At 45.4% G+C, this 24,583-nt stretch overlaps 1 protein-coding gene across 4 annotated transcripts in view; it reads right to left on the reverse strand.

The window, feature by feature from the left end:
• The window catches only part of SHF (Src homology 2 domain containing F), a 389,714-nt gene that overhangs the window by 200,148 nt on the left and 164,983 nt on the right, over positions 1-24,583 (reverse strand). For all 4 annotated transcript variants that reach the window (XM_073618891.1, XM_073618890.1, XM_073618892.1 and 1 more), the window contains exon 3: positions 5,218-5,433. In XM_073618891.1, coding sequence (XP_073474992.1) covers positions 5,218-5,433 — 216 coding nt within the window. The remainder of the gene's footprint in view (positions 1-5,217; positions 5,434-24,583) is intronic.

Consider the following 24,583-nt stretch of genomic DNA (forward strand, 5'->3'; position numbering starts at 1 on the left):
GTGTATGTGTATGCTGTTAGAGAAAAAAAAAAATTTTTGTTTTGTTTTTTTTTTTTTTTTTTTTACAAACACAAAACCTTTTGTCTTGAATTCCTTCTGAACAAAAAGTGCTTCCTGTTGTCTGAGGTTGCCTAGGCACTTGACAGACATCCCAACCTGCAAAAACTAATTTCATGGAGGTGGCGTTCCACGATTCCCCCCCCCCCCCCACCCACCAATTTAACACACTAGAGGATGATCAAATTAAATGTTATTAGTGTACACAGATTATATAGGAATACTCTAACCACTTGAGTGATTTGAAGTGGTCATGGTGGTAGGAATCAGTATTTCTGCTTGAAACAGGTAGGGGCCACTCTCAGAGAGAGTGGGGGAGATATGAGAGAGAGAGGAGGGGGATACACGAGAGAGAGAGAGGGGATACACGAGAGAGAGAGAGGGGATACACGAGAGAGAGAGGAGGGGATACACGAGAGAGAGAGAGGGGATACACGAGAGAGAGAGAGGGGATACACGAGAGAGAGAGAGAGAGAGAGAGAGAGAGAGAGAGAGAGAGAGAGAGAGAGAGAGAGAGAGAGAGAGGGGGGGGGGATACGAGAGAGAGAGAGAGAGAGAGAGAGAGAGAGAGAGAAGAGAGAGAGAGAGAGAGAGAGAGAGGGGGGGGATACGAGAGAGAGAGAGGAGAGAGAGAGAGAGAGAGAGAGAGAGAGAGAGAGAGAGAGAGAGGATACGAGAGAGAGAGAGGGGATACGAGAGAGAGAGAGGGGATACGAGAGAGAGAGAGGGGATACGAGAGAGAGAGAGGGGGGCGAGAGAGAGAGGGGGGCGCGAGCGAGAGGGGGGCGCGAGCGAGAGGGGGGGAGGAGAGAGCGAGCGAGAGGGGGGGGGAGGAGAGAAAGAGAGAGGGGGGAGGAGAGAAAGAGAGGGGGGAGGAGAGAAAGAGAGGGGGGAGGAGAGAAAGAGAGGGGGGAGAAAAGAGCAAGGGGGGAGAGAGAGCGAGAGGGGGGGAGGAGAGAGCGAGAGAGAGAGGGGGAGGAGAGAGCGAGAGAGAGAGGGGGAGGAGAGAGCGAGAGAGAGAGGGGGAGGAGAGAGCGAGAGAGAGAGGGGGAGGAGAGAGCGAGAGAGAGAGGGGGAGGAGAGAGAGCGAGAGAGAGAGAGGGGGAGGAGAGAGCGAGAGAGAGAGGGGGAGGAGAGAGCGAGAGAGAGAGAGGGGGAGGAGAGAGCGAGAGAGAGAGAGGGGGAGGAGAGAGCGAGAGAGAGAGAGGGGGAGGAGAGAGCGAGAGAGAGAGGGGGAGGAGAGAGCGAGAGAGAGAGGGGGAGGAGAGAGCGAGAGAGAGAGGGGTGAGGAAAGAGCGAGAGAGAGGGGTGAGGAAAGAGCGAGAGAGAGGGGTGAGGAAAGAGCGAGAGAGAGGGGTGAGGAAAGAGCGAGAGAGAGGGGGGAGGAGAGCGCGAGAGAGAGGGGGGAGGAGAGCGCGAGAGAGAGGGGGGAGGAGAGCGCGAGAGAGAGGGGGGAGGAGAGCGCGAGAGAGAGGGGGGAGGAGAGCGCGAGAGAGAGGGGGGGAGGAGAGCGCGAGGAGAGAGGGGGGGAGGAGAGCGCGAGAGAGAGGGGGGAGGAGAGCGCGAGAGAGAGGGGGGGAGGAGAGCGCGAGAGAGAGGGGGGAGGAGAGCGCGAGAGAGAGGGGGAGGAGAGCGCGAGAGAGAGGGGGGAGGAGAGCGCGAGAGAGAGGGGGGAGGAGAGCGAGAGAGAGGGGGGGAGGAGAGCGAGAGAGAGGGGGGAGGAGAGCGAGAGAGGGGGGAGGAGAGCGAGAGAGAGGATATGAGAGAGAAAGGGAAGAGATGAGAGAGACTTGACAGAGAGGGGGATATGAGAGAGAGGGAGAGAGAGGGGGGTGACAGATGAGAGAGGGGGGCCCTGTCCCTATCTGCAGTCCCTCCTCTGCCCCCCATCCCAGTCTGTATCTGCAGGTAGGTCTGTGTCAGGGCACAGCACAGGGGGAGGGTAAGTGGGCACAGCACTGGGGGCAGGAGGGCAGAAGGAAAGGATGCCCCTTACATCAGAGTACTCACTGGGCAGGAGGGACCGCATGGATGGATGATGGATCAGGCTGCAGGGGTTCATACCTCCCACCCACACATCCCCTTCTGGTAGGCCAGAACACACTGTCGGGGGGTGTGGGCGGGGTAGACACAGCAGGAGAGGAAGGGAGGAGGAGTAGAAGCAGCTCTCTCTCCCCTTCTGTCTGGCTGTGAGAGCAGCGGGGGGGGGGGTCTAGGGAGAGATGTCAGCACTGGCCCTGCTGAACGGCTCTCCCTGGATCAGCCCTACAGGTGGGATATCGGGTGGCAGAAGAAATGCAGGAGACACCCGCACCTCACAGGAGACTTAGGATGTCCAACTTCTAGCTGTATATTTATAGTGTGAGATCTTAGGTACCACTGCCCTTTGACTGTTATGCCCCGTACACACGGTCGGATTTTCCGATGGAAAATGTCCGATCGGAGCATGCATTTTCCATCGGATTTTCCGACACACAAAGTTGGAGAGCAGGAGATAAAATTTTCCGACAACAAAATCCGTTGTCGGAAATTCCGATCGTGTGTACACAAATCCGACGGACAAAGTGCCACGCATGCTCAGAATAAATAAAGAGATGAAAGCTATTGGCCACTGCCCCGTTTATAGTCCCGACGTACGTGTTTTACGTCACCGCGTTCATAACGATCGGATTTTCCGACAACTTTGTGTGACCATGTGTATGTAAGACAAGTTTGAGCCAACATCCGTCGGAAAAAATCCTAGGATTTTGTTGTCGGAATGTCCGAACAAAGTCCGACCGTGTGTACGGGGCATTAGTCTTACTTGGTAAAATAATTACTGTGCTGCTAATTTTTACGCTCACTAAAGGCTCTGACATAAGGCAAAACCTGGTCCACCAAGATGGCAGCCTCCACACAAAGACCATGCCGAACAAGGCACAAGCCATACCGGTGAATAATTATTTTCCCTCTGCCCACTTTTTTTGTGGCTCAGCTTACAGGGATCAGTAGCTTTTTAAGGACAAAATAATACAAAACAAAGATTGACAAAGTATTTCTGCAGCATAAAGTGGCAGCAAAAATGTGTGCAACATTTAGTCAGGGTAGGATAAAAATCCTAATCTCATTCAAATGCACTCAGCGGCCACTTTATTAGGTACACCTCTTCAATTTCTTGGTAACACAAATTGCCAATCACATGGCAGCAAATCAATGCATTAGGCATCTAGACATGGTGAAGACGACTTGCTGAAGTTCAAACTGAGCATCAGAATGGGGAACTTTGAATGTGGTTGTTGGTGCCAGAAGGGCTGATCTGAGTATTTAAAAAACTGCTGAACTACTGGAATTTTCATGCACAACCATCTCTAGGGTTTACAGAGAATAGTCCAAAAAAGAGAAAATATCCAGTGAGCGGCAGTTGTGTGGATGAAAATGACTGGTTGAGGTCAGAGGAGAATGGGGAGAAAAATTATAGAAAGGCAACAGTAACCCCAAAAAACATTCATTACAATCAAGGTATTCAGAATACCATCTCTGAATGCACATCACAAACACATCAAACCTTGAAGCAGATGGGCTACAGCAGCAGAAGACCACACCAGGTGTCACTCCTGTCATCCAACAGGAACCTGAGGCTACAATTCACACAGGATCACCAAAATTGGACAATAGAAGATTGGAAAAATGTTACCTGGTCTGAGGAGTCTCAATTTCAGCTGCGACATTCAGATGGTAGGGTCGGAATTTGGCATAAACATAAAAGCATGGAGTCATCCTGTCTTATATCAATGGTTCAGGCTGGTGGTGGTGTGATGGTGTGGGGGACATTTTCTTGGCACACTGAGCCCCTTAGTACCAATTGATCATCGTTTAAATACCACGGCCTACCTGAGTATTGTTGCTGACCATGTCCATCCCTTTATGACTACAGTGTACTCATCTTCTGATGGCTCCTTCCAGCAGAATAATGCACCATGTCACAAAGCTCAAATCATCTCGCCACTGGTTTCTTGAACATGATAATGAGTTCACTGTATTCCAATGGCCTCCACAGTCACCAGATCTCAATCCAATAATGTGCCTTTAGGATGTGGTGGCATGGGAGATTTGCATAATGGATGTGCAGCCGACAAATCTGATGCTATCATATCAATATGGACCAAAATCTCTAGAGGAAATCAGGCAGTTCTGAAGACAAAAGGGGGTCCAACCTGACACTAGCAAGTGTACCCAATACGGTGACTGGTGAGTACGTGTGCTATATATACATATGAATAAAACAATGTATGGTTAGAAATACCTGATCTTAGCAGAAACTAAAATAGTTAAAGTTTATTGAACTATGAAGAGAGTTTTATTTAGGAGTTTTGATACTTTCGCTACAATTGTTTTTCTTTTTTTTTTTTTTTTTTTAAGTCCCATCTGTTTGTAAAATAGTTGATTAATTAAAGCAATGCTTTCTTGATTTGCTGTCCTCAGTCAAAAAAAGGCTTCAGCAAGTGAATAAAAAATATATTCCATGTCTATTCTGGATGACCTCATATTGTTTGTGCTACTGAAGGTTGCTGTAGACCATGGGTGCTCAACCGGTGGACCTCCAGCTGTTGCACAACTACAAGTCCCATGAGGCATTGCAAGCCGCTGACAATTACAAGCATGACTCCCAAAGGCAGAGGCATGATGGGATTTGTAGTTCTGCAACAGCTGGAGACCCACAGGTTGAACACCCAGTGTAGACTCTTCAAAAAGGCAACACTTTCGGCTGTGTTGAATGCCTGGTTCCCTGCTGTGCTCAAGGGCTTCCCCATGTCGGACTCACGCCACTACAGTACACATTAATAACGCTGAGGTCAGTGGGATGAACCATTGAGTATCGCAGGAGAACCAGGAATCCAGCACTCACAAAATGTTGAATTCTATAGAGTTCCCAGGCAATTATTTTTCTTTGTTACAGCGCCTTTCAGTGGTGCAGGCAGGAGAAAAAGGCGAGTCCTTTCTTCATCACACGAGCCACATTTATTAGCAGTATAATGTTAGAAAAAACATTTTAACAGTGGACAGATGCACTTTATATCCGGCTATTACAAAATCTGCCCACCAAAGTGTCCATACCTTCTAGTCCTCATTGTTTAGGTTTAGCTTATGGTAGGCAAGTGGTGACTACACTGTATAACTGACCTGCAAATGCTTTTGAAATTCGATCTTTCTTCCATTCCCAAGGCTGGTCATATTCTTCTGGAGGCCGCTCATCGTCTTGTGGCAATCTGGATTCTCGGGGTCGCTGATCTGACTTTTCACAATCTGAATCAATTCCATTTTCCGATGGTTCATATGGCGTGTCATATAAGTGTAAAGGTTTTCCAGGCAGTTCTTTGGATCCCCTTCTGCGGATTTCTACAATCAAAAAATATATTAAAGTTTTTATATTATGTAGATTTCAATTTTGAAAGTAAAATTCAGCACAATACAAAGCTTGAGGAATACAAATTATTATACGCGATTTATATAGTGCCAACAGTTTACTCAGATCTTTAGAATGTAGAGGGGGGACAGCAAAATTACAGTACAGTTCAATACAGAAGGGACAGGAGGGCCCTGCTCATAGAGCTTACATTCTAAAGGAAGGGGGTGGTGGTACAAAAGGAAATAGATGCAGGGTGGCATGGGGACAGTTGCTAGGATCTCCTAAAGGGTGGACAGGTTAGGTGCTGATCTGATATACCGGGGCAGGGAATTCCAGAGGACAGGAGAGGCTCTGGAGAAGTCCAGAAGGTGAGCATGAGAGGAGGTAGCAAGGGAGCTAGAGAGCAGGAGGTCCTGGGAGGAGCGGAGGGGGCGATTTGGGCGATATCTGCAGATGAGGTTGGTGATGTAGCTGGGGGCGATGTTGTGGATGGCCTTGTATGTTGTGGTTAGCATTTGGAATTTTATACAGTGGGGTAGGGGAAGCCAGTGAAGGGATTGGCAGAGAGGGGCAGCAGTCATGGATCGGTTAGTGAAGTGTATTAGTCTAGCAGCATGCGTATCCGCTATATTGCTACATTTTATTTCTACATTTCTTTGATTTTTTTTGTTATGTAGCTCAATATATGTTCCAGCACAAATGCTGTAATCACGATTTACATTGTAAAAATGTTTTTATTTTTTATAGATCTATTTTTTGTTTTGTACAATGGAATTGAATAGGTTTAACTAATGAAGGGGTTAATGTTCTGCTGAGAAACTCCTTTGTAAAAGAAATAATGAAGGGTTTAATGATCATGTGGGAATAATGTTTCTATACAAATATGGGGCAGCACAGTGGTGTAGTTGTTAGCACTTCCGCCTAGCAGCAACATATTCTCTCCCTGTGCAGGTTTCCTCCGGGTACTCCGGTTTCCTTCCAAACGCCAAAGACATGCTGGTAGGTTAATTGGATCCTGTCTAGATTGGCCCTAGTATGTGTATGTATGAATGTGAGTTAGGAACCTTAGATTGTAAGCTCCTTGAGGGCAGGGACTGATGTGAATGTACAATTTACATGTAAAGCGCTGTGTAAATTGACAGCGATATACAAGTACCTGAAACAAATAGAAATAAATATATATGTATATACAATGGTGTATGGGTAATGGCTTCGTCATTCTTAGCCCTGTGCCTTGCGGGAAACATGTCAGAATGGAACTTGTTCCAGCTGGCTTTTTAAATAAAGGAATAATAATATTTTTCTTCCTTGTGTAATTCTTGTTGCTGGCATCATTTGTTAAGAAAGAAATTTTTACTGATTTAGACATGTTCAGCCATGACATACTAAAGAGGTGCGGCCCCCACATACAAGCCTTGGGTAGGCACCATACCCAAGGCGATGCCTAGAAGAGTAAGTCCATTTTCACAGAAAAGGTCATTGTTTTTCTGAAATTATGTTCTATTACAAATTGATACAAAGAGATTAGCCTTTTTATTAAATGGAGTTAAACAGCAGAAATCTAATGCCTACTAAACCTCTGCCAACCTAGGCAATGGTCCATGTGGCATTTCCAAAATCCCCAGGCAAGACAACTCTCCAAATCATTTTAAAAACACGCATTTCCCATTTTCTGTTATTTTTACCCCCACACAAAATTCTTAAAAGGAAAAACACTATGAATATTTAAAGATACAAGAATAACTACTGCTCCTGATGTATCTTTTTGTTAGACAAAAAATTATTTCTTGATGGCTGAAAAGTCAATAGCGCTGTTAAATTGGTTGTTCATGAAAAAGCTAAAGCAATTGTTCACAGTAAAACCCTACAGCTGTGAAGAAAGCTTAAGAATGGAATGAACCTGAGAGACCTGCAGTGCAAATCTATATACACAGCGGTGTCCTAAAGAATGTCGCTCTGATTCAGGAGTTAATTTTTTACCTACACTAATTCCTAGCAGCACGCTTTACAGCAGTGCTGGAATACAGCCAATGATGATCTGTGCGCCTTTCCGAAACCACTTTAATCACTGAATGCTGGGTATTGTCCTATGCTGCTTAAAACCTAAAACATCAATAATGACAGCACTGCTCTGGCAATCAGTCACATCTTGTAACACAAATGTTTGCTTAGATTTTCTCGCATGCCAGTGATGTATTAACTGGCTATGAGCATGGCAGATCAATATTATTATGAGTTGATCCATCTTCCTCAGCTGCTGTATTACAGCTCTATTTGCAGTCTATACTACAAAAAAAAAAAAAACGGGCTAAGGAACAGGACAAAATTGCACCAAGGAGCAAACTACAGTATATGTACTGCATCAGTGATTTACATATTCTGCATTCTTAACGCATCTTGAAAATACCCCATTTTGTTTAAAAAAACTAAAACCCCTAAAGTGCATATCAAGCTACTCTGCATTGCAATATGCAAACAAAAAGTTTTTTCTACAATAATTATATGCAGTAACCTAGGCCTTCAAACCTTCCCCCTCCAAAAACAAAATTAAAATAAGGATTTAAACCCATTATATACTGTACATCACGTGCCATCATTAAAGAGATTATAAGTGAAGTGATTAAAGTGGTATTAAAAAACAAAAAATTTAATATATTGCAGCTAACCAATCCTTACATGTGGTGGCTGCTTTAGTTTTTTTCAAGCCATTTTTGTCTTTACTTTCACCTGATGATCTGGTCAGTAACACTTCTTGTCTTAGGGTGTCTCCATTTTGGAGCAGTTTCATATACAGTGGAACCTTGGATTGCAAGTAACACGATTAACTAGCGTTTTATAATACGGGGACTGTATTTTTAAAAATTGTAACATGGTTTGCGAGTGTTGTCTTGCAAAACGAGCACAATTCAGGCCAAAGCAGTGTGCAGTACCACGTTTGGCCTGAGGTGGGGGGACGCCAGAGCTGAACGGCGCCGTTCGGAAATGCACGGAAAGGCCCGAGGACAGCTCGGCTGACCTTGGCAAACCTTGGGAACGGAGTCTTTCGGAGATTTGCTGAGGCCAGCCGAGGTGTCCTCGGGCCTTTCCTGCCGTTTCGGAGGCTCTCCAGTGCCCCCCACCTCTGGCCGCATGCTGTATTGCATGCCATTGAAGTCAATGTGGAACAAATTATTTTAGTTTCTATTAAGTTCAATGGGGAAACTCGCTTTGATATGCGAGTACTTTGGATTACGAGCATTCTCCTGGAACGGATTATGCTCATAATCCAAGGTTCCACTGTATATAGGTGTATCTTATTAGCATGAATCCCATTTCCATATGGCCTATAAGTGTTGGTGCTGTGCTGACATCTTGTACATACGAGAAATGCACTTTCCAAGATGAAGATGTGAAGGTGGAGTTTGACTAGTACTGGATAATAATTCAGTCATACATCGATTCTTCCACTTTCTCAGCCACCTGCCCAGTGGCGGCCGCTTAGTGTGGCCGCAGGGTGCACAGGCACTGCCCCCCCACCCCAATCCATTCACCCAGCCCTCTAATCTACATGCAGGGCGCCGGACGCATAAAATTGAATAGGTTGTTTTTTTTTTGTTTTTTTTAAACACATGATTAGTGCCTGAGGCTCTGGCTTAAAAAAAAAAAAAAAAAAAAAAAACACACATGGCCTCTGGGGCAAAAAAGGTAAATGCCCTTATGTACTGTAAATGCATAATTACAAACTGTATATTTTTTACATTAATGGGTTTATATGCCTATTTGCATGAGGCCCACACAAATATGGAAATACAAATAAATGAAGCTGTTTTATATAAAATAATTCGTTTTCTTTAGGCTTACTAGGGCAAGTACCTATTTTTTTTTCTATCAGCCTCAATTAATTCTCTCCGGGAGATGGAAATCTAGCACTATGAGCCAGCCAGAAGGCCAGATCGGGCCTGTCATTTGTTGACAGGGAAAAGAAAAATAGAAAAAAAAATTATAACAGCTTACCTGTAAAATCCTTTTCTAGGAGTACATCATGGGACACAGAGCCTTAAGTAATTACTTAATGGGTTATGGGCCACCTTCAGGTGATGGACACTGGTATACCCAGTACAGGAAGTTCACTCCCTATATAACCCCTCCTTTCAGGAGCACATCAGTTTTTGTAGCAAAGCAATATACTTAAATCCCAAAAAGAGGGGAGGGACCTCTGTGTCCCATGATGTACTCCAAGAAAAGGATTTTACAGGTAAGCCGTTATCAAAATCCTATTTTCTTTATTGTACATCATGGGACACAGAGCCTTAAGTAATTACTTAATGGGACGTCCCATAGCAATGCTACTTGAGGGGAGGGAGACACAACCCAGAGGGTACCCCCAGATTTGAGGACTTCTACTGCTGCCTGCAGAACACCTGATAAAATTTTGTGAATGTATGCACTGAAGACCAAGTTGCGGCCTTACAGATCTGAGCCATAGAGGCCTGGTGACGCACTGCCCAAGAAGCACTATCCACCCTGGTAGCGTGCGCCTTAACTTGAAAAGAGGGAATCTTACCCCTTAAAATATAAGTTTGAATTATAACTTGCCGAATCCACTTAGCGACAGTGAATTTCAACGCTGCCTGTCCTTTCTTAGGACCCTCTGGCAGAATAAAGACATCAGTCTTATGAATCTGAGCAGTTGTCTTTAAATAGATTTTCACTGCTCTCACCACATCAAGACAATGCAGTGACTTATCTTCCCTGGAACATGGTTTTGGAAAAAACGATGGCAGGACAAAATCTTGGTTCAAGTAAAAACCTGAAACCACTTTTGGTAAAAGTCTGGACGAGGGCGTAACACTCTATCCTCATGAATAAATAAAAATTTGGCTCTTTACACGAAAGAGCAGCCAATTCCGAAACCCTCCTTGCTGAGGATATAGCTACCAAGAACACCAGCTTCCTTGTCAGAAGGACTAAGGGAATATGTGGTATCGGTTCAAATGGCTGTTTTTGTAACACTGACAAAACTAAGTTCAAGTCCCAAGGTCTCAAAGGTGATTTAACTGGCTGATTAATCCGCATCAACCTTGCATAAAACCCCGGACTAAAGAATGCGTAGCAAGCGGTCTTTGAAATAAGATCGATAAGGCTGAGACTTGGCCCTTAATAGTACTCAAGGCCAATTTCATCTCTATGCCTAATTGTAGAAAGGCAAGAATTCTGCCTAGGATACATCTCCGAGGGTGCCAACACTTGGATTCACACCAGGAAACACAAGCCCTCCAGACTCTATAATATATGGTTCTGGAAGCTGGCTTCCTTGCATTAATCAAAGTAGAGATAACTGATCCGGAAAGCCCATGTTTCTTCAGAATGTGGGTTTCAATAGCCAGGCTGTTAAATTTAGCGTTCGTAAAGTAGGATGGAATATCGGCCCCTGTGAGAACAGGTCTGCCCTTAGTGGAAGGGACCATGGATCCTCCACTGCCATCTTTATGATTTCTGCATACCATGACCACCTGGGCCATGCTGGTGCTACCAGAATTACCGGCTTTCCAGCTTGATCCTGCAAAGAAGTTGTGGCAGCAACTGAATAGGGGGGTATGCATAGATCAGTGAGAACCAATCCCACGGAGTCACCAACGCATCTGTTCCACATGCAAGTGGATCCCTTGTCCTGGACACAAAGTTGACTAACTTCATGTTGAATCTGGATGCTAGAAGATCTGCGTCCGGAGTCCCGCATCTTTGGCAAACAGCCCAAAAAATGTTGGGGTGAAGAGACCATTCCCCTGGGAATAACTGCTGGCGACCCAAGTAGTCCGTCTGCCAATTCTCTACTCCCGGAATGAAGACTGCCGATAGGAACGCAACATTCCTTTCTACCCAAGTTAGAATATGGTTCACCTCTCTCTGTGCTGAGAAACTCTTGGTGTCCTCTTGGTGATTGATATAGGCCACAACTGTGGCATTGTCGGATTGGATCCTGACAGGACAATCCCTTAACCTGGAAGTCTGGAAGTCCAGGCCTTCAGAGCCAGACGCACTGCCCGAATCTCTAGGATGTTGATGGGCAAGGCTCTTTTTCGGTTCTTGACCACTGTCCCTGGACAGTCGTCTACTCTAATACTGCTCCCCAGCCTAAAAGGCTGGCATCTGTTACTACTTTCCAGATAATTGGTCTGAAGGATTTTCCTTGGGGACATCCACACTGGCAAGTCTAAAGCTTGGATCATTTTGTTCCAAGCAGACAGGATTCTGTTTTGCAACAGTCTCAATTGGAACTGGGCATAGAGGACTGCTTCGAATGAAGCCACCATCTTTCCTAACAACCTCATGCAAAGGAGAATTGAGGGATTGCCTTTCGGTCTGACCATCTGCACCAGCTCTTGTATGGAGTTGATTTTTGCCTGAGGCAAAAACACCTTTTTCTAAGCTGTATCTATGATCAGACCCAAATACTCTAGCTTATTTAGTGGTATTAAGGAAGACTTCTCTTCCTTAGGAGGAGGGCGTTGCAGTAGTTGAGGGAGTGAATTAGAAGCTTGGTGGTGTCAGTTAAAAAGGGGAGCATTCTGGAAATGTTGAGGAGGCTAAGGCGGCATCCTTTGGACAGGGATTGGATGTGTGCCTGAAAGGACAGTTTAGAGTCTAAGGTTACCCCTAGCACCCTGGAATGTGGGGATGGACCGACAGATGTGCCATTGAGTCAGGGGAAGGGGGCATGTGGGGGTGATGTATTGTTTTCATGTATAGAACTTGGAAACAGACGGTGTATGGCCATGTGATTTTCAAAAAGGTCTTTCACTGTAGTATATTTATATTCTCCCAGGATCCTGCAGACATAATAATCTGTTGAAAGTATAGTATGTGAATCCTTAGCATTCTGGATAGATCATTTAAGAGTAAGTAAACTTATCTCTAAGGTTTGTACCTATAGGTAAGCCTACAATAGGGCTTACCTATGGGTACTGTAAATCATGTAAATCAGTGGTCATCAACCCACCCATATTGCAATGTATTCTCAGAAAATTACATTGGCTGCAGATTGAAAAGGAAAGGTCATTTTTAATAACATTCAATTACAAAATGATTAGTGCCGCAATTATATGCGCTATATATTTTTTTTCCTTTATTTGCTATTTTTTTCCCCCACGGAAATGGAATTACCCTTTAAATATATAGAGCTAATTTATACATGTGATGTCTTTTTCTATTGGCTTCATACAAATGAAAAAAAATAATAAAAACCAGAGATATAACCCCAGATAGAGCCTTCTCTTTACAGAGAGCACTAATAAAAAAAAAAAAATAAATAAATAATAATAAATACTTACCAAGGCAACAACATTCATTCCAACCTTAGACCAGGTCTGCAGACCCATCTCATTATGGATTAAATCATTATGTTTAACAGCAGGCTGATGGACAGTGGTCTATAACTAAAGCTTTTAATCACTTAGAGATATAAAACAGTCACTCCAATTAAGAAACCATGATGGAGAGAATAACTACATAGTATCCCCAGGCATATTCCTAATGAGACATCTCAATAACTACATTTAAAAGACCATGAAACCTAAAGTACACGAACTACCAATAACACTGCCAAACTGTCTGATTCTCTAAGAGCTCTAGATAAAATGGAGTTGAACTAGTTAAAAGTTCAACTCCATTTTGTATACCTATTCAAGGTAACCGCACCATGCGATTAATATGTTATACTATCTTCAAACTTTATCCAAACATGGTCTAAAGAGAAAACGCTTTGTGGTCCTACTTTCGGAAACAGTCCTAACTTGTCCTGTAATTTGCATTCAAATGCACTCGTCTGTTTTCATCTTACGTCCAAATATTTTATCTCCTTTCAATAAAGACATTGAACAAGAAAGTTCAACTCCAAAACTCTCACTGCGAGAGTTAAATTCATTGTAAAGTCTCGGTTTAAAAAAACACAAGTGATGAGTGCCCCCATAGACCAGCAGCTTGCTATGGGGGCACCCGAGCCGAGCTGCAGCCCTGTGTGTCCATTCAAACATGCAGCAGCCGTTCTGCTCCGGCTCAGCCCCCTCTCCACTGATTGGCTGACTGATTGACAGTCGTGGGAGCCAATGGAGCTGCAGCTGTGCCCCAGCCAGACATTTGAGGGAATCATGGACATCGCTGGATAGAGATGGGGCTCAAGGTAAGTGTTAGGGGGTGCTGGGGATCCTGCTACACATAGAATGCATTAAGATAAAAAAACCTTTTGCCTTTACAACTAATTTAAATGTTTATTAAGTCTATAGGGTTGCATTAAAGGCTGTATTACTTTATCTGACTCCCTACTACAGTAGACTCCCTTGATCCATGTGACCAGACTGCTGCAGCTTCCTCTGTAAGCTGCTCCCAGCCAAGGTTACAATCTTGTCCCCACCATGTACAATACAAGGTTAATAAACTTGTACTGTATGGTATGACACAAAAGGCTCTAATACTATAAAAGGGCATGCAGCTTAAAGAATTACCACCGTATCTCAGAAAATAGGAATTTTAGCTATTAGGGTCTAGGTGGAGCCCCCAGAGGTGGCTTGTCTGGGAGGGTTGTGGTGGACACGCTCAATCATAAATGCGTGCAACACTGACAAGGTTGGCAGAGTATCATTAAGCCATTTTCTGAGGAAGTCTTCCAGAAAGATACGTTTTGACTTTTCCAGAAACCTGACAAACCTTAATTGTTTCAGTGTGACCGATTTTCAAGGTCATCTATTTTGGATTTTAGTGCACCCATCTTCCTAGCTGAGTGACAAGCTAAATGACAGAGGGCGGTAAGAGTGTTCTTTATAGTACGGATATGGTCTTCTGCTACCTTTGTATGGCCTCACAGGGCCTGAACATCTTGCTTAACAAGTGGGAAATTAACATGGATAGGTCTGGTGGGAGGGGTTAACTTAAGATAACAAATGTAAGCAGTCTGTGGCAGGAATGCGTGCTGTGGACAATTAAGTGAACCTGTTACTTTGTCTTGATTTGTAGTCGAGGGTTAAGCTTCCCTGGGGTACTTTGCACATGTTCATTTTTTTTCTTCTTCTTCTAGTACATGCGGTTTTATCTGCACATTGTGTAGAAATACATGTGAAACAATAGCAAAGGCTCAAAACTTTAGCTCATAGCCTAAGATGATGCAGTAGTCATCTGCTCGGTGATGAATCCTTTCCAGTGACATTAAAAGCTCTCCTATAAACTCACTGCATTTTTCAAAATATTCAAAAGAGAACCAGTCATATTTAAATATACACATTCTTGTACATGTCCATCCTAATATGGTGTAGACCTACTTCGATTTACACCTTGGTCAGGTTGACTTAATTTGTCCATCAATTGCTCAAATTTATTTCAATGACAAACGCTGTATCCCAGCTTATGTATTTAACATAGTAGTATTAAACAACAGAAAGAATAAGAAACCTTTTAGTTTTATTGCTGCTTGCATCCTTGTTTAAAGATTTTCTGATTGATGCTGGCCATACACATGTTCATTTTAAGAATTTTAGAGAATGATGGAAACTCAAATAGACGAATTTCCAAAAGCAAATGTGGTTTTCATTTGGGGGGGGGGGGGGGGGGGGGGAGTCTATTCACTCTAAAATCAAATGTTAAAACGCGAATAACATTTTCAAGCACTTTTGAACAGCATGCTTCATCAAATGTATGGATGAGAAATTTTGTACGAATGTTCTCGTGAACAAAAAAACTACCAGTGTACAGCCAGCTTCTGATACATACACCTATAAAAATCTAAGGGTAATTTTCTCAGCGGGACCGAGGCACAAAGAAAAACCATAGAGGGGGCTTGAACTTTTTCCCATCTATCAAAAGGTTTTTTGCTAGCGTTCCACTTTAAGAGGAGCACAGCACAGGAATCACAGCACATTTGTTTATATACCATTTGTACCCTGGTGAAAGAGGGGTTCCCAATTGGGAACTCAAGTGGGAAGATCTTCATCAGACTGTCCCGGAAAGAAACACAAGTTAGTAAGTGGTTCAACTCTTCAGCAGCCACATAAAAGTAAAGTCTCAATTTTGGGTGGACTAGGTTTTTCAAGCACAAATGTATTGCCATCTTGATAATTTGCATAATCAAGAGTGCAGGTTTCTGAGCACTGTGTTACTATGTTCAATCACATTAATATTATATTGTGCAATAGAAAAACTATATTAAAAACAATTATGCTGTCATATCCCAAGATTGCTGGCCTGAGATGTTATCTTCAAAATGCACAAACTGCATATAGAGTATATAAACTCCTTTATGTAGTGAAAGCTGATTTGCTTTAACAAGGACATTTGACATTTATACTCATGTCAAAATGTTTTAACAGATCAGTTGTGTCCCCAAAATCTGACCTCAGGGCACTGGCAAGTCATTGATTCATGTTGCAGCAATTTCTCAGATGCTTTACGCCAAATGTATTTTAATTTCCATGGACATGTAAAAGCTACAGAATCATGCCATCTGGAACAGAACTAAAAGGTGTAATGAGCAACATAAATATTTTACAATGACGATAATAAAGACAGGTAAAAGCCATTCTGTAGATTCTTTCTGGGAATTTACTCCCCCGATGTTCGCCCTGCCTCCAAAATTGCGACACTGTACAGCTCAGTATTAATCAGCATCTGGCTGCACTTTCTTCTTGCCAGGTTATCCTAAGTCATGCTGACATCTCTGTGCTTTGTATGCTCTGCCAGTCGTTTACACACCCTGCACCTGACAGTACTGTAATATATTGGGTATTTCTGGGCTGTGCGTCACATCCATCTAGCATTCCAGAAAGTAGAATAACTTGTTTTTTTTTTTTTAAGTGTGCACACAATTCCAATTATGCTGTGGGCAATAGAGTGCAGTTTATAAAAACAGGAACACAGCACACTGAAGCATGCCATCCCTGTGTAGTTGGCTGCAATGAGCTGCAACACTAGGTACTGCCCATTACTCAAACATCTGCCATAGTCTCACAGGCTGCTAACAGAGAGAATCATGAAAGCGACAAACATTGTTCCACCGAGACAGAGAAAAGATTAAAAAAAAGTGTGCAATGGTAAGAGAAAAATGTGAGGCTACAGAAGTAAAATGTGGCATTGGGCTTCCAGGCAATGGAATACATTATTCTATGTTACTGTTGTTAAGCTGTGAACATTTGAATACATATCAAGAAATCACACGCCAAAGATAGAACGGTAATCGATAAAGAGGTAAGACATAAGTAATAAATTTTAACGCTGAGATAAATCTTTTTCCCCATTTAGCTTCTGCTTACCTATAGCTTGGTGCGGTTTATGATAATCTGCTTAGGGTTCGATATTTCTAAATAGCAGAAGCTATAAAAACAGGCGAAAGCAGGGCTGCATTTGCATAATGACAATGATGGGCCACTGCCTAGGGCAGTGATGGCGAACCTTGGCACCCCAGAGGTTTTGGAACAAATTTTCCCATGATGCTCAACTACACTGCAGAGCATCATGGGAAATGTAGTTCTAAAACATCTGGGGTGCCAAGGTTCACCATCACTGGCCTAGGGCAACAGGGTAAGGGGGTATGGAACCAAGCCACAATATTTACATATTATAAGAAATATACTTTTATAAGGGTGCACAGTGGCTTAGTAGATAGCACTTCTGATTTGCAGTACCGGGGTCCCCATTTTTTTTTTTTTTCGAATTACACTATCTGCATGAAGTTTACATGCTTTCCCTGTGCTAGTTTGGGTTTCCCCCCATGCTCCGAATATATGCCGATATGGTTAATTGTCCTGTCCACACTGACCCTAGTGTGCGTGCATACATGTATGTATGCATGCAAGATAGGGGCATTTAGATTGTAAGCTCCAAGGGCAGCAACTAAAGTGAATATACAGAATGTAAAGCTGTATAATGGTCAGCACTTGCTACATACCGGTAATCATTTTTTCCCTTATGTCAATCTCTGAAAATTCGTGGCTATAGGGGGTGCAAAGGTTGCAAAGAGGCTCCTTACAGTACAGGAAACATGAATCATCTTATTCTCTTGGCTTTTGGTCTATACATTTAGAATTAGAGCCATTTCATATGCAAGCTGGTTAATTGAAAACACCAAAAAGTACAAGGGGGAAGTCAACATGTGCTTCATTTACAGCAAAGTCTACAATTATGTCAACCATATATACAGTATAAAAATTGGGGATATACCCAAAGATCCCATTATTCTTTTGAAGAACCTCCAAGCTGCTCAAGTCACAATTTTTAGAGGAAATTGAAACACAGGCTGGGTCCAACTGGCAAAGGAGTTAGCCAAGTTTGCACACTCTTAGCTATACTTATTTAAAAGGCATTATAAGCCTTCCTACCTGCACATTTTTATTTTCACCAGCATAAGATGTGCTTTGATCATGTGGTTTGTGCCAGAAGTTTCAGTTTGCATTCAAACATGAGGTATGGCATTGCACGGGTTAATGCATGACCTCTACAGTCCAAGAACTGACACTTCCTGTGAATAAACTATACATCTGACAATTCCTGGTTTTCTCAGCCTAGTGTTCTGCAGGTGAGAATTAGTAATTGGATTGGACAAAGAAACTAGGCAGCTCACCATTAGGGATGAGCTTCGTGTTCGAGTCGAACCCATGTTCGACTCGAACATCGGCTGTTCGATCGTTCGCCGAATTGCGAACGTTATGGGCCGTTCGCGCTAAATTCGTGTGGCGCGTCACGGCCCATAATTCACTGCGGCATCGCAGTGCATTGCTGGCTGATGATTGGCCAAGCATGCACTATGACCCGCATGCTTGGCCAATCACAGCGCTGTCAGTAGAGAGAGCTGTAATTGGCCAAAGCCAGGGTGGCTTTGGCCAATTATGGCTCAGGGGATTTAGTACACACCCCACACTATATAAGGCCGCCTGCACGGCGGCCCTGTGTAGTGTGTGTTCCGGTGTGCTGAGAGATAGAGAGAGAGAGAGACAGTGTCATTTGATTTGAGTTAGATAGATTAGGCAGAACAGTCAGTCAGTTAGCTGCACTTACAGTGTATTGTGTATATATATGCATCCCAGGTGTTGCATATATATATATACACTGTATTCAGTTTAGCTAGATCCGTTCCTGTTATCTTCTATCTAGACTATTTACATTTAATGCAGTGCGTCCTGCTCACAGTGTTCAGCTAGATCCGTTCCTGCTATTTACATTTAGTGCAGTGCGTCCTGCTCACAGTGTTCAGCTAGATCCGTTCCTGTTATCTTCTAGACTATTTACATTTAGTGCAGTGCGTCCTGCTCACAGTGTTCAGCTAGATCCGTTCCTGCAATTTACATTTAGTGCAGTGCGTCCTGCTCACAGTGTTCAGCTAGATCCGTTCCTGCTATTTACATTTAGTGCAGTGCGTCCTGCTCACAGTGTTCAGCTAGATCCGTTCCTGCTATTTACATTTAGTGCAGTGCGTCCTGCTCACAGTGTTCAGCTAGATCCGTTCCTGCTATTTACATTTAGTGCAGTGCGTCCTGCTCACAGTGTTCAGCTAGATCCGTTCCTGCTATTTACATTTAGTGCAGTGCGTCCTGCTCACAGTGTTCAGCTAGATCCGTTCCTGCTATTTACATTTAGTGCAGTGCGTCCTGCTCACAGTGTTCAGCTAGATCCGTTCCTGCTATTTACATTTAGTGCAGTGCGTCCTGCTCACAGTGTTCAGCTAGATCCGTTCCTGCTATTTACATTTAGTGCAGTGCGTCCTGCTCACAGTGTTCAGCTAGATCCGTTCCTGTTATCTTCTAGACTATTTACATTTAGTGCAGTGCGTCCTGCTCACAGTGTTCAGCTAGATCCGTTCCTGCAATTTACATTTAGTGCAGTGCGTCCTGCTCACAGTGTTCAGCTAGATCCGTTCCTGCTATTTACATTTAGTGCAGTGCGTCCTGCTCACAGTGTTCAGCTAGATCCGTTCCTGCTATTTACATTTAGTGCAGTGCGTCCTGCTCACAGTGTTCAGCTAGATCCGTTCCTGCTATTTACATTTAGTGCAGTGCGTCCTGCTCACAGTGTTCAGCTAGATCCGTTCCTGTTATCTTCTAGACTATTTACATTTAGTGCAGTGCGTCCTGCTCACAGTGTTCAGCTAGATCCGTTCCTGCAATTTACATTTAGTGCAGTGCGTCCTGCTCACAGTGTTCAGCTAGATCCGTTCCTGCTATTTACATTTAGTGCAGTGCGTCCTGCTCACAGTGTTCAGCTAGATCCGTTCCTGCTATTTACATTTAGTGCAGTGCGTCCTGCTCACAGTGTTCAGCTAGATCCGTTCCTGCTATTTACATTTAGTGCAGTGCGTCCTGCTCACAGTGTTCAGCTAGATCCGTTCCTGCTATTTACATTTAGTGCAGTGCGTCCTGCGCACAGTGTTCAGCTAGAGCCGTTCCTGCTATTTACATTTAGTGCAGTGCGTCCTGCTCACAGTGTTCAGCTAGATCCGTTCCTGTTATCTTCTAGACTATTTACTTTTAGTGCAGTGCGTCCTGCTCACAGTGTTCAGCTAGATCCGTTCCTGCTATTTACATTTAGTGCAGTGCGTCCTGCTCACAGTGTTCAGCTAGATCCGTTCCTGTTATCTTCTAGACTATTTACATTTAGTGCAGTGCGTCCTGCTCACAGTGTTCAGCTAGATCCGTTCCTGCTATTTACATTTAGTGCAGTGCGTCCTGCTCACAGTGTTCAGCTAGATCCGTTCCTGTTAAATTCCTACTGACCGGCAGGCTTGTCTGGTTACAGTATATAAAGCTACCTGAAGAAAATTACAGGTGTTCTATTTGATCCTATTAGTACCACGGTCAGGCAGCTAGACTATTTACATTTAGTACAGTGCGTCCTGCTCACAGTGTACAGCTAGATCCGTTCCTGTTATCTTCCTACTGACAGGCAGGCTTGTCTGGTTACAGTATATAAAGCTACCTGAAGAAAATTACAGGTGTTCTATTTGATCCTATTAGTACCACGGTCAGGCAGCTAGACTATTTACATTTAGTACAGTGCGTCCTGCTCACAGTGTTCAGCTAGATCCGTTCCTGTTATCTTCCTACTGACAGGCAGGCTTGTCTGGTTACAGTATATAAAGCTACTTGAAGAAAATTACAGGTGTTCTATCCCAGCTTAGTGCAGCTACAGGCCATTAGTATGTCTGGAAGGCCAAGAAGGAGAGGCAGACAGTCACAAGCCAATAAGAGAGGGCAAGCAGGCTCTGTGTCTAGTGCTGGTCGTGGAGACGGTGCATCCTCATCAGCACGTGGCCATGGGACACGCTTGGCCTTTTTTTCGGCAGCTGGCCATGTTGAGCCGCAACATGCGGAAGACTTGGTCGAGTGGATGACCAAGCCGTCCTCATCCTCCTCATCCTCTCTCACCCATGCCCAGGGTGCTTTGTCTGGCAAAGCAGCGGCCTCTTCCCTCAGCTCAATGTCATCAGTGACTCCTTCCCTAGCTCCACCATGTCCTCATGAGGATTCCCTCGAACTGTTTGACCACAGTGTTGGGTACATGCTCCAGGAGGATGCCCAGCGTTTGGAAGGCTCTGATGACGATACTGAGCTCGATGAAGGCAGTAACATGAGCGCGGACAGAGGGGGTGCCCAAGAAGGACAGCAATCTGGCAGTCATGCTCCCCCTGCTGCAGCATACTGCCAGGTTTGCTCCAGTGATGAGGAGGGAGGGGATGATGAGGTCACTGACTCAACGTGGGTGCCTGATAGGAGAGAGGAGGAGGAGGAGGAGGAGGAGGAGGAGGAGGAGGAGGAGGCGGCAGCACATCACCAACGAGGCAGGATGCCCTCCAGGGGCCAGCCTAAGGGCAGCACATTGACTGCATCACACCCCAAAGCTCCACATGTGCAGGGCGCTGCAGTCTCTGCGCGTTATTCAAAAAGTTCTTTGGTGTGGGCCTTTTTTGAGACGAGTGCATCAGATCGCACCGCTGCTATTTGCAACATATGTCTCAAGCGTATCTCGCGTGGCCAAAATATCTCCCGCTTGGGTACCACATGCTTGACCAGACATATGTTGACCTGCCATGCAGTTCGTTGGCAAGCGTATCTAAAAGACCCACACCAAAGAACAAAGAGGATCTCTCCTTGCTCCTCATCAGCTGAGATTTCCAACCCCACTAGACCTTCAGTCCTCTCTGAGACCTGCAGTGAGAGGAATGAAGGTGTAGAATTAGGTGTGTCACAGCCAAGTACTTGTGGGCAATCTGCTTTTGGTACACCGACGTCAGATTGTACCAGGCAAATTTCCCTGCCCCAGCTGCTGCACCGCCGAAAGAAGTTTGCTCCCAGCCATCCACATGCCCAGGGGTTGAATGCTAGCTTGGCAAAATTGCTAGCACTTCAACTGCTGCCTTTTCAGTTGGTAGACTCTGCCCCCTTCCGTGAGTTTGTGGAATGTGCGGTTCCTCAGTGGCAGGTACCCAAACGCCACTTTTTCTCACGGAAGGCGATTCCGGCTCTCTACCGGCATGTGGAAGGCAATGTCCATGCCTCGCTGGACAGGGCGGTCAGCGGTAAGGTGCATATTACCGCTGACTCATGGTCCAGCAGGCATGGACAGGGACGTTACCTAAGTTTCACGGCGCATTGGGTGACTCTGCTGGCAGCTGGGAAGGATGCAGGACAAGGTGCAGTAGTGTTGGAGGTTGTTCCGCCACCACGCCTCCAAAATGCTGATTGTGACACACCTCTCTCCTCCACCCCCTCCTCTTCTTCTTCCTCCATGGCCTCTTCCTCGGAACCAGCGGTGCTCCGTAGGCGTTCAAGGGGCTACGCAAGTACGCAGGCCAAAAGATGCCATGCGGTGCTTGAGCTGGTGTGCTTGGGGGACAGGAGCCACACTGGGGCAGAGGTTCTGTCAGCTCTGCAGGGGCAGGTTCAGAGGTGGTTGACGCCACGCCAACTTAAGGCAGGAATGGTGGTTTGCGACAATGGCACCAACCTCCTCTCTGCCCTCCGACAGGGACAAATGACCCATGTGCCCTGTTTGGCTCACGTCCTTAACTTGGTGGTGCAGCGGTTCTTGGGCAGGTACCCGGGCTTACAGGATGTCCTGAGGCAGGCCAGGAAAGTCTGTGTGCATTTCCGCCGGTCATATAATGCCAGTGCTCGGCTGACGGACCTCCAAAAGGAGTTTAACCTGCCCAAGAACCGCCTAATCTGTGACATGCCCACCAGGTGGAACTCAACGTTGGCCATGCTGCAGCGGCTGCACACGCAGCAGAGGGCCATCAATGAGTACCTGTGCGACTATGGCACCAGGACAGGGTCAGGGGAGCTTGGTTTTTTTTCCCCACGCCAGTGGGCCATGATCAGGGATGCATGCACTGTCCTGTCACCATTCGAGGAGGCCACGAGGATGGTGAGCAGTGACAGTGCATGCATCAGTGACACTGTCCCCCTTGTCCACCTGTTGGAGCACACGCTGCGTGGAATAATGGACAGGGCACTTGAGGCAGAACAGAGGCAGGAAGAGGAGGACTTCCTTAGCTCTCAAGGCCCCCTTTATCCAGACAGTGTTCCTGCGTGCCCGCCGATCACACAGGAAGAGGACGAGGAGGAAGAGGAGGAGGAGGAAGATTGTGTCAGTATGGAGGTGGAGCCTGGCACTCAGCATCAGCAGCAGTCTTTAAGGGATCAGTCCCAAGAAACACATGGACTTGTACGTGGCTGGGAGGAGGTGGCTGCGGACCATGTCGTTCTTAGTGACCCAGAGGACTCCGGACCGAATGCCTCAGCAAACCTACGCTGCATGGCCTCCCTGATCCTGCAAAGCCTGCGTAAGGATCCTCGTATTCGTGGTATCAAGGAGAAGGACCAATACTGGCTGGCAACCCTCCTTGATCCACGTTACAAGGGTAAGGTTGCGGACCTTATCTTGCCATCGCAGAGGGAGCAGAGGATGAAACATATTCGGGAGGCCTTGCAGAAAGGTCTGTGCAACGCGTTCCCAGAGACTGGGAGGTTACAAACTCCTGTTTCTGGACAACGTGTTGCTGAGGCTTCGGTCAGTCAAAGAAGGAGCGGTGGAGAAGGTGGCCGTCTGACCGATGCGTTCAGACAATTTTTTGGTCCGCAGCCCCAAGGTATGATCGGTTCCAGCAACCATCGCCAGCGTCTGTTTTACATGGTGCAGGAATACCTAGGGGCAAGATCAGACTTGGACACCTTTCCCACCGAAAATCCTCTGGGTTACTGGGTCTTGAGGATGGATCACTGGCCAGAGCTTGCACAGTATGCAATTGAGCTACTGGCCTGTCCTGCATCCAGCGTTCTTTCGGAACGCACATTCAGTGCTGCTGGAGGCGTGGTAACCGATCACAGGGTGCGTCTGTCCACCGACTCGGTCGATCGGCTGACCTTCATAAAAATGAATGAGTCTTGGATCACCACCAGCTACCAAGCACCTGATGCTGATGTAACCGAATAATTTTTTTTGAAATCTCAGATCCCTTCAAAGACTGCCTATGCTGATGCTGAGTGACTATCCCTGAGTAATTATCCTCTTCCTCCTCAATCATCACGCTGATAGCTTGTAAGAACATTTTTGGTTCTGGGCGCCACCACCAGTGCCTAAGGCACAATTTTTCAGCCCCTGTTTAACAGGGGCGTGTAATTACAATTTTTGATGTAATACTTTGCAGCAGGGCTCGTTCCTGCATTCCAACTAGAGTGTCTGTGAGGGGTTGCAGTGTTGTGGCACCAGCACCAGTGCCTAGGGCCCAATTTTTCTGCCCCTGTCTAACAGGGGCGTGTAATTACAATTTTTGATGCAATACTTTGCAGCAGGGCTCGTTCCTGCGTTCCAACTAGAGTGTCTGTGAGGGGTTGCAGTGTTGTGGCACCAGCACCAGTGCCTAAGGCCCAATTTTTCTGCCCCTGTCTAACAGGGGCGTGTAATTACAATTTTTGAAGCAATAATTTGCAGCAGGGCTCGTTCCTGCGTTCCAACTAGAGTGTCTGTGAGGGGTTGCAGTGTTGTGGCACCAGCACCAGTGCCTAAGGTCTAATTTTTCAGCTCCTGTTCAACAGGGGCATGTAATTACAATTCTTGATCTAATATTTCACAGCAGGGCCCTGTGAGGGCTTACAGTGTTGTGGCCACAGCAACACCTAAGGCCCAAAT

This window comes from Aquarana catesbeiana, linkage group LG03, assembly GCF_042186555.1.
Source record: "Aquarana catesbeiana isolate 2022-GZ linkage group LG03, ASM4218655v1, whole genome shotgun sequence".
In the NCBI taxonomy this organism is placed as follows: Eukaryota; Metazoa; Chordata; class Amphibia; order Anura; family Ranidae; genus Aquarana; species Aquarana catesbeiana.